The 10,265-nt window shown below is 39.2% G+C and overlaps 2 protein-coding genes across 2 annotated transcripts; one reads left to right on the top strand and one right to left on the bottom strand.

The window, feature by feature from the left end:
- The first annotated feature begins 120 nt into the window (after positions 1–120).
- On the top strand, positions 121–6,062 carry LOC140764388 (phytochrome B-like). Its single transcript, XM_073102942.1, has 4 exons — positions 121–2,431; positions 2,728–3,535; positions 4,328–4,621; positions 5,491–6,062. Exons 1-4 carry the CDS (start codon positions 403–405, stop codon positions 5,711–5,713), a joined length of 3,354 nt encoding a protein of 1,117 aa, XP_072959043.1. The 5' UTR covers positions 121–402; the 3' UTR covers positions 5,714–6,062.
- A 291-nt stretch (positions 6,063–6,353) lies between these two features.
- Positions 6,354–8,028, bottom strand: LOC140764407 (probable pectinesterase 29). The gene is made up of 5 exons (XM_073102963.1): positions 7,850–8,028; positions 7,523–7,700; positions 7,116–7,313; positions 6,657–6,895; positions 6,354–6,513 (listed from the first exon to the last, which is right to left on the bottom strand). Exons 1-5 carry the CDS (start codon positions 8,026–8,028, stop codon positions 6,354–6,356), a joined length of 954 nt encoding a protein of 317 aa, XP_072959064.1.
- Between the last annotated feature and the right edge of the window lie 2,237 nt (positions 8,029–10,265).

Genomic DNA, 10,265 nt, shown 5'->3' on the forward strand with positions numbered 1-10,265 from the left:
ACTTTTTATTAGTCCTCCGTCATCCTTCTCATCTCTACAGTCATCTAATATCTCCTTCCTGCAACGCCCGTACATAAGTAGTAAGACTCTTCCAAAAAAATTGAACTTTTTTATACATTGAGAAAGAAAAGAATAGAGCAACAAAAAACTAATGTCCTCTTGATATCCAATAAGCTGCAGGCAAAGTCACTCTCCTTTTATCTTATTCTCTTCCTCTTCCTTAGCCCTTGGCTTTCTTCTCTATCCAAGAAGAAAAGAAAAAGAAAAAAAAGAAAAAAAAAAAAGAGAAGGAGGGAGAGAGAGAGAGAGAGAGAGGGGCCTTTATCTATACCAGGCCAAGTTCCCATCGTTCTCCGCTATTTCACTTCCCCACGCCAATTCGAGCAAGACCCACTTCCCCAAATGGCTTCCGGGAGCCGCACCCACCACTCCCAGTCGTCGGGTTCAGTGAGCAAAGCCATCGCGCAGTACACCCTCGACGCCCGCCTCCACGCCGTCTTCGAGCAATCCGGCGAATCGGGGAAGTCCTTCGACTACTCCCAATCCATTCGTACCCCTCTGTCCTCCTCCGTCCCCGAGCAGCAGATCACTGCCTATCTCTCCAAGATCCAGCGCGGTGGCCACATCCAGCCCTTTGGGTGCACCCTCGCCGTCGACGAGTCCTCCTTTCGAATTCTCGCGTTCAGCGAAAACGCCCCCGACCTACTCGACCTTTTGCCCCACTCAGTTCCGACGCTCGACCGCCGCCAAGAACCCCTCGCCCTCGGCTCCGACGTCCGGCTCCTCTTCACCCCGTCAAGCTCCCTCCTTTTGGAGCGTGCCGCCACCGCCCGAGAGATTACCCTCCTCAACCCTCTTTGGATCCATTCGAGAACCTCCGGGAAGCCATTCTACGCCATCCTCCACCGCGTCGATGTGGGAATCGTCATCGATTTGGAGCCGGCCAGGACGGAAGACCCCGCCCTGTCCATCGCCGGCGCGGTGCAGTCGCAGAAGCTGGCGGTGCGGGCGATTTCGCGGCTTCAGGCACTGCCGGGCGGGGATGTGAAGCTGCTCTGCGACACCGTCGTCGAGCATGTTCGGGAGCTCACGGGGTACGCCCGCGTCATGGTGTACAAATTCCACGAGGACGAGCACGGGGAGGTGGTCGCCGAGAGCAAGAGAGATGACCTCGAGCCCTACATTGGGTTGCACTACCCGGCCACTGACATACCCCAGGCGTCGCGGTTCTTGTTCAAACAGAACCGGATGCGGATGATCGCCGATTGCCACGCCGTCCCCGTCCGCGTCATCCAAGACGAGAGCTTGGCGCAGCCGCTGTGTCTAGTGGGCTCCACGCTCCGGGCGCCGCACGGATGCCACGCGCAGTACATGGCCAACATGGGGTCGATTGCGTCACTCGCCATGGCTGTTATCATCAATAGCAGCGATGAGGAGGCCGGGAGGAACTCCATGAAGCTGTGGGGGCTTGTCGTCTGTCACCACACCTCCCCCCGCTGCATTCCTTTCCCTCTGCGCTACGCCTGTGAGTTTCTCATGCAGGCCTTTGGGCTTCAGCTCAACATGGAGCTCCAATTGGCTCTGCAGCTATCTGAAAAGCACATCTTGAGGACTCAGACTCTTCTGTGTGATATGCTTCTCCGCGACTCCCCAACTGGCATTGTCACCCAAAGCCCTAGCATAATGGATCTCGTCAAGTGCGACGGCGCCGCGTTGTACTATCAGGGAAAGTATTATCCGCTAGGTGTGACTCCAACGGAAGCTCAGATCAAGGATATTATTGAATGGTTGTCGGCCTGTCATGGGGACTCTACCGGTCTGAGCACAGACAGTCTAGCGGAAGCAGGGTATCCCGGTGCTGCTGCTCTTGGGGACGCAGTCTCTGGGATGGCGGTAGCTTATATCACTCCAAAGGATTACCTATTCTGGTTTAGGTCGCACACTGCAAAGGAGATTAAATGGGGAGGTGCTAAGCATCATCCGGAGGACAAGGATGATGGCCAGCGGATGCATCCTCGTTCGTCATTTAAGGCATTCTTAGAAGTGGTTAAGAGCAGGAGCTTGCCTTGGGAGAATGGAGAGATGGATGCTATACACTCATTGCAGCTTATCTTGCGGGATTCCTTCAGGGATGCCACGGAGGGGACCAACAACTCGAAAGCCATCGCCAATGGCCAGTTTGGTGAAATTGAGTTGCAAGGAATAGATGAGCTCAGCTCGGTTGCTAGAGAAATGGTTAGGTTGATAGAGACAGCAACTGCACCTATCTTTGCAGTTGATTTACAAGGATGTATCAACGGTTGGAATGCAAAGATTGCTGAATTGACAGGTCTCTCAGTTGAGGAAGCTATGGGCAAATCGCTGGTTCAGGATCTTGTGTTCAAGGAATCTGAGGACGTAGTAGCTAAGCTTCTCTCCCGAGCCTTGAGAGGTAGATTGCATTACATCTTCTTCTTTCAATTGATCATATGATATTCATGTTTAGTTCTGCGGTGGTTGCAGTTTGATAAATAGCAGTGGTGTGTGGTCTATCTTCTCCTTGATGATGGTATTTAGTCAGATATCGTTGGTGCCATTATCTTACCCTATGGGGTGCAATTCTTTTTGTTGTTAGATTTTGTATTTTTGGTATAGTCATATTATTTATGGATTGCCAGGGCAAGATATGAATTCGCAAGTAAGTTGGTTAATCTGGAAACTGGTGTTTACCGTGCTGAATTGATGCAGGTGAAGAAGATAAAAATGTGGAGATAAAGCTGAAGACATTTGGATCACAGAAGTCCAAAGATGCAATATTTGTCATAGTGAATGCTTGTTCTAGTAGAGATTACACAAACAATATAGTAGGAGTGTGTTTCGTTGGACAGGATATTACAGGGCAGAAAGTGGTCATGGATAAATTTATCCAAATACAAGGTGATTATAAGGCTATTGTGCAGAGTCCTAGCCCTCTGATACCCCCCATATTTGCTTCCGATGAAAACACTTGCTGCTTAGAGTGGAATGCAGCGATTGAAAAGTTAACTGGTTGGTCCAGAGGGGATACCATGGGAAAGCTTCTAGTTGGAGAGGTTTTTGGCTGTTGTTGTCGTCTCAAGGGTCCAGATGCACTCACTAAATTCATGATTGTTCTTCACAATGCCATAGGAGGACAGGAAACTGATAAGTTCCCATTTTCATTCTTTGACAAGAATGGCAAGTTTGTGCAGGCTCTATTGACAGCAAATACAAGAAGAGACATGGATGGTCAGACAATTGGAGCATTTTGCTTTTTGCAGATTGCAAGTCCTGAACTACAGCAAGCTCTTGAAATTCAGAGGCAACAAGAAAAGAAATGTTATGCAAGAATGAAGGAATTGGCTTACATTTGCCAAGAGATAAAAAATCCACTCAGTGGTATCCAGTTTACAAACTCGCTGTTACATATGACAGATTTAAGTGATGATCAGAAGCAGTTTCTTGAAACTAGTGCTTCTTGTGAAAGGCAGATGTTAAGGATTATAAAGGATGCCAATCTGCAAAGCATTGAGGATGGGTGAGTTATTCTTCTTTCCAACTCTATGAATATGTTAAAATTCTATAATATTGTCATTTATCTAGTTCCAAGTTCCTGGAGCACTTGATTTTAATTTATTTTATTTTGAAGAGATTTGAACTGGCAATCGTGTTCAAATGCTTCAACATTAATTGTTAGCTGTTAAATATAGGGTTGCAGCGTATTCCCAGCTTGGTTCAAGGGTTGAAAAGCTGTTTGAATTGGAAATCATGTTCTGGAGACTTCTCTTAGTCTTTTTGAGGGACAATCTAGCAAGTATTCTGAATAATGTCAGGTTACCGAATTATCTAGACAGGAGTCACCGAGCAACTCCTATACAGCAGAATTTAGTAGTTCTCACACTGACATTACGTACGTAAATTAGTTTGGAGACTGCATTAAAACATGAATTACTAATTGCTTTGTTGATTCCTGTGCATCTCAACTATGACTAACCAATATTAAAGACTCTATATTTGTTAGTACATGTTTTTAGGAACAAATATATCTGTTTAAATACTTCATGGTCTTTTGCATTTATGAATGCAAATGAAATCTCTCTACTTTTATCCAATCTACTTGTATCTTCGAAAAAAGTACCTTCAAGAATGCTATTTCAAATAATTCTAAGGTTCTGAAAAATTTCTTATCCTTAGCTGGGTGGATTCTATTTGTACAGATTGTCTTAATTGCTTTATCTGGTTATATCATCTGTCCTTGTTTATGGCTATCTCAAAACTGTTACTGTTTTCTAGTGCTTTGAATGCATTAATGTAGTTATCTTGCTTCCAGCTCCTTGGTGCTTGAGAAGGGTGAATTTCTACTTGAAAGCATTGTAAATGCTGTTGTCAGCCAAGTGATGATTTTATTGAGAGAAAGAGGTTTACAACTGATTCGGGATATTCCTGAGGAAATTAAAGTAATTTCTGTCTTTGGCGATCAAGTTAGAATTCAGCAAGTCTTAGCTGATTTTTTGCTAAATATGGTGAGGTGTGCACCATCTCCAGATGGTTGGTTAGAGATCCAAGTCAGGCTGAGTTTGGAACAGAATTCGGATGGAACAGAAATGATGCTTTCCCACTTCAGGTCTGTCACCTTTATTGCTATGCTTTTGAAAGTAGGCAGAAGAGTTATTGTTGTGCCTCACAAATTATGCTGTTCTTGTTTTCAAAATCTTTCAGTAGTTTCTTAGCATAGAGTCAGAGCACTGACATGTAAATGGCACTTTCATATGCATTTCATTATTGAACACATGATGCCATGTTTATTTAATAATTGTATGTATCAAATAACATATTCTTTAGAGTTGTTTGAATTACTGTCGGTCCATATTAATCATGTAATAGCAATCCTTGTAAAGGCCCAGCTACCATATCTTGCATTCCTGTCCCAAGCATGATATAAAAGATATCAACAGGAGAAGAGTCGGCAAATAAAAGAATATTCTGTGGTAAAACCATGTTCTACATGTTCCTAATCAATCAATTCAGCAAGGTTTGGGGAATTCTGTTCCATGAACTTTTGTGTGAAGTAAAAGAAAAAGGGTTTTGCTTGAAGTTGAAGGCTGAAGGAGATTGTTCTGTCACCACTACCATCCTCTAGTGCAGCCCAATTAGTTGGGCCCCCATACAAATCCTTTCTCTCTATTCAGCTTTATCATGTTTCCCGGCCTCGTATTCATAATTTCCTGTTATTTGTTCTGTTGTACTTTTACTTGTCAGTATCCACTGACATTTCAATTTTCTTAGATGAATGCATGTTCATGTTTGGGAATTGCAACTTTATTATTCTTGTTCCAATAAGGATATTTCTCTATTACCTAGTATATGGTTCTCCTCTACACGGATTATCTTACGAGTGATCCGGTTCATTCATTGAGTTAGAACAGTTGCATACATCAGTTTATGTCCTCTCATAGTTGTTTTATGTTAATGTTTCTGTTTCTTGTGCTGCAGGTTTGCTTGCCCTGGTGAGGGCCTTCCTGCTGATCTTGTCCAAGACATGTTTCACAATTCCCAGTGGGCGTCACAAGAAGGTCTCGGACTAAGCATATGCCGGAAGATCCTCAAGTTGATGGGTGGGGAAGTTCAATACATCAGGGAGTCCGATAGGTGTTACTTCCGTATTACTGTAGAGCTTCCCACATCTCAGACAGGTGGTGGAAGCATGGAGCACTAAAGTCACTTACTCCCCTACTGAACTAACACTTCCACCACAAGCTGCAGGTCTGCTAAAAAGCTTCTTTTAGAACTTCGTACTGAGGCTTCTGATGGATGACGATAGCTAGTCCCAACAGCAGCTATGGGACATCCCAGGAACTGTGTAGTAACTGCCCTCCCAATACTCTGGGAATTTTCTGAGACTAGTTTTTCTCAGATGACCATTTTCAGTGGTATGCATGGTGTTTTATGAATAATTGCTATACCTGTCATGTAAAATTTTACCCGGATTGTAATAAGGGGATACACCTATTTGATCGTGTAATCTTACTCTTTAAGTACATAGGGTCCACTTGTTCCTGCAATTGTATCTCCCATTGTCTGCCATGCAGTCTTTTGTATATTATATGTATGTTTCCATTGAATGAATTGCTCGTAACATCCAAAATGCTTTTCTTCAAGAACCATTCTCTCTGTATATTAAATCTTGTTACCGTGTCTAATTAGATGCTCAGCAAGGATCAAAATTATCCGTTTCTTTCAGCTGTTATGATCTTTAGAATCACTTTATTGTTTTCAAAGTACTAGAGACAACTTGAACATATGACAGAAAGTAATGTTACAACAGCCCAAGTTTACTTTTCTTCTTATGACTAATTTTAAATTGGCTGTGCAGCCAGCCATCCTTCGTTATCGATATACGTTATATCAGTGAAATATTTTAGTTCAGCGGCAGTGAGAGTCTTCTCCCATGGTACTCTGCCTGCAGTATTTGATCCTTCTCCAGTGCAACCCGATTCAGCAAATGTTATCAAATTCCTGAGATATATATATACACACAAACATAAAAACTTTATTATATCTTTTTGGACGAATTCGATCAGAGGAAGGGTCTCAAGCCATGGTTTAAAAGGCTCATAAATAAAACCAGCGAAAGAGAGAAAGAGAAGGATATTACTTACTCATGACCCTTGTTCAACCAAGCATCCCAACCCAGGGGAACAACAATATCTGACATATATGTTTCGTAGAAGATAACTCTTGCATAGCCTCTCCATGCTCTCCCTAGATAAGTTTTTGTAACACCGTCAAGTTTGCATGACTTGAACACAAACCCACCATTTGCTAAGGCAGTGCTCCTTCCTTGAGCCGTCACATAGCCAGGACTCGTCGGACAACTGACAGTCCATATCGTGCATTCCTGCATGACATGAGACGGTTTATAAAAAACTTTATTAAAAATGAGAATAAGACTACATACATCTTGCTGTTGCTTTCCTCGTCTCGTAGGAAAAACAAAAAAAACTCACTTTGGAATATATTTTTTCTATGCATACAAAGTCTGAAATCTTACAACTTGATCTTACCAAAAGGAAAAGATTAAATTTCGAAGTGCATAAACAAACTGATGAGATTGATACCTGAAATATAGTTTGACCATTTCCAAAGATGAAATCAAATGCGCCTTCGATGTGGCAGCCTAAGTAGTAATGCCGGCCAAATGCATCAGAGAGTGTATCCTGAATGCCAGTGAAGCTGCAGTTGTAGAAAGAAGATTTATCCCCTGATACCAGAGCTGCCAATGCTTGTGCTGTCTTTGTGCCACCATTGTACGTATTCTACAAAACAAACACAACATTACATAAAGCAAATGAATGAATAATCTAGATAAATTAGTCATGTATTCTACAAACGACACAAATGCACCTTCTTACCCCTACCATTCAGTAACTTGTCTACATGACGGTAATTTAAGTCTCATTGTCACACCAAGTGATGCTCTCTATGGTTACTACAGCAATTGATCAGGTAAAAGAAGAAAAAAAACCTTGAAAGCAATGTATTTCGCCACGAAGTTGTCAGCTAACGAGGAGAATGTTGCGCTGGTAGCGGTAGTATCGTTCTTCGGATCGTTGGCGTAGTCCCCCCACTCGATCGATGTGTGCTCAGATCCCTCCCCTTCCAATAGGATGTATTCCTTAGACTGAGGTATCATCACCTTTTCTCTGCATTTAATTTAATTTATTTTTTTTTAAAAAAAAGTTGCCAGAATAATCAGCCCCCCTCATTATTAGCTCATGATGCATTGGAGCGAGCCTTGCATGCAAACTGTTTGCACTCTCTGTGAATATTAAACTGGAAAGAAGATTATTACCTGTAGACTCCAGCTGCAACATGAATACGAGTCCAGAATTTGTTGTTATCAGGAATTGAATTGATGGCTCCTTGAATGCACCTGAAGTCTCCTCCTCCGTTGAGATCGACAAAGAGAGTTTTCACCACCGTTCCTGCTCCACTAGCTTGAGGAATATGTAAAGAGATGGAAAGCACCATCACTATGAAGAATGAAGCAAATGGTATCATAAGCGTCATTACAATTTAAAACTACAACGAAAAGAGAGAGAGAAAAAAAAGTATAACAAGTATGATCATTCACAAGTTAGAGGTGGTGGGAATTGACATCATATCTATATATATACGCCTACAAAAATTTTATACATCTTAAGAAAGAAATCAGACATTCTTTGTATATATAGCAAATATTCTTATCAAGAATCTTCCATCATAACTTTCCATAAGTCTATTCACTTTCCCTTTTAGAATTCTTTCCCATTTGTTGCTATGTATTTCTGTAATGTATACTAAAATAACATATTTGAGTATTATTTAAGACCACGCATCTACATTTTAAGTTTCTATTATGCTCACTGAATCCATTCCCCAATCAGGTAATAAATATTGTTGAAAATTACTGATTCATTTATCATGCCATTTTTCTTTATTTTTTATTTCATCAAAAGGCATTCTTTATCTTGTTGGTGTATTACTAGTATAGTTCTAATAAGTGGGGACTTTGAGAATAGCTTGCAAATTTTTGTAGTAATCATGTTTAGACATGTTACTAAGCAAACTATTTTGTACAAGATGATTAATTCAAGATTATGAGTCTCTAGGCCTTCTTCTGTATTATTATTGGTGCGGTCTTAAAACTTAAAAAAGCTAGACAAGGGAGAAGTTTCTCAATTTTTAAAGATTTTTAATTTATACTTTGATTGTTATTTCTTAAGGTGAGGTGAAGGTTATGATTTATATATGCGAAGTTTATTTGTGTGCTATATTATATATATATATATATTTTATAGAATAAGTGCTTTGTTGTAAAATTATTTTTCCTATTCTTGTTTTTATTATGATTGTGAGCTTTTGAGTATATAAAAAACTTTAAATTTTTATGCTTAGAGGAAAGGAGGTGTTCCTGAATTTTATTATCAAAGAACATATACAGATATAATAAATTGGTTGGCATTGTAACTTGTAAGATTATTACTAGGCAAAGCTATTAAGTATTGCATTTAAAAAAAAATAGTGATATTTAAATCATCTAAGTTACTAAATATAGAATTTCATTAATATCAACCAAAAAAATTTATATCTATTCATTAATAAACTGCTATTTTAAATTTTAATTTGTTGTTAATATGCATATAAGAATTAATAATTATCTAATCAATTGTTTTGATTGTTGCAGCTATTTGCATTGTACAATTTGTAACTCATTATAGTAAAATAATATTAATCAAATAATATGAAGCAATTCATCTTATTAAATATTTTGATTAATCTGGTCCTTTTTCAAGAACTAAATTTTTTGGGTCATTCGTAGAAAAGTTAAAATTATTTTTAATAGGAACCCTATATGTACTGGTAATAGATTTAATAAATCATTTAGAATGTCCTATTGTTTGATTCTTAACCCATAATATTTTTCTATTATGTATTAGAAAACTTAATCAGGTTGATGGATCCCATCTCATGACAAAAAGAATATAAATACAATTACTGTCAGCAATAAAAATTATAATTGAAATCCTGACATTAATTTGGAACCATTTGCATCTAAGTATCTAACACTACTTTCTCTCAAATTAATTTTTTCTATCAATATTATCATATAATTAAAAATACAAATAATAAATAGATAAGACTATAGTTATCGAAATTTCCGACACTATATATTTGCACTGCAATTATCACCCTATTTTATCAATATTCACAATCCGACGACCCTCATATTTATCAAACAGATATAAGAATCATTATATAAAAATAAATATGTTTGAGTATGATAATAGCAAGGCAACATGAGACCGAAACTTTGGTATTATTAATTCTAATAAAATGGTTAACAAAATTTTAAGAAACACACTAGTTTTCTCCCATCTTAGAATGAATGAGTTGGAACAACATGCATCTAAAGCATACTACTCTTGGATATTGACTTCTTAATCAATATTATCATAATAATTTATGTGAAATTATGATTAATAAAAATTTCCCATTAATTGAGGGCCCTTCCCCGTTTGGTGCAAACCTATGCATTTCTCACATTGTTTTGTCCATATTTGCACCTCAACTCTTGCATTTATAATACATATATATATATATATATTTGCTGTTAAAAGGTTATATGTTTGAGTATGATGAAAAATAGACCTGTCTAATAATTTAGTATTAACATACAGCTCGTTATTGTTAGTTGTAGAAAATTTTTGATTGAAAGCATTGTTTTA

The sequence above is a fragment of the Typha angustifolia genome, chromosome 8 (genome assembly GCF_048772165.1).
Source record: "Typha angustifolia cultivar Huaian chromosome 8, ASM4877216v1, whole genome shotgun sequence".
In the NCBI taxonomy this organism is placed as follows: Eukaryota; Viridiplantae; Streptophyta; class Magnoliopsida; order Poales; family Typhaceae; genus Typha; species Typha angustifolia.

Coding starts and splice junctions, on each gene's coding strand:
- LOC140764388 (XM_073102942.1), top strand. CDS start 403: ATGGCTTCCGGGAGCCGCACCCACCACTCCCAGTCGTCGGGTTCAGTG. Junction 2,432..2,727: donor TCTCTCCCGAGCCTTGAGAG/GTAGATTGCATT, acceptor GAATTGATGCAG/GTGAAGAAGATAAAAATGTG. Junction 4,622..5,490: donor ATGATGCTTTCCCACTTCAG/GTCTGTCACCTT, acceptor CTTGTGCTGCAG/GTTTGCTTGCCCTGGTGAGG.
- LOC140764407 (XM_073102963.1), bottom strand. CDS start 8,028: ATGGTGCTTTCCATCTCTTTACATATTCCTCAAGCTAGTGGAGCAGGA. Junction 7,314..7,522: donor CGAAATACATTGCTTTCAAG/GTTTTTTTTCTT, acceptor TTTGTTTTGTAG/AATACGTACAATGGTGGCAC. Junction 6,896..7,115: donor ATGGTCAAACTATATTTCAG/GTATCAATCTCA, acceptor CATGTCATGCAG/GAATGCACGATATGGACTGT.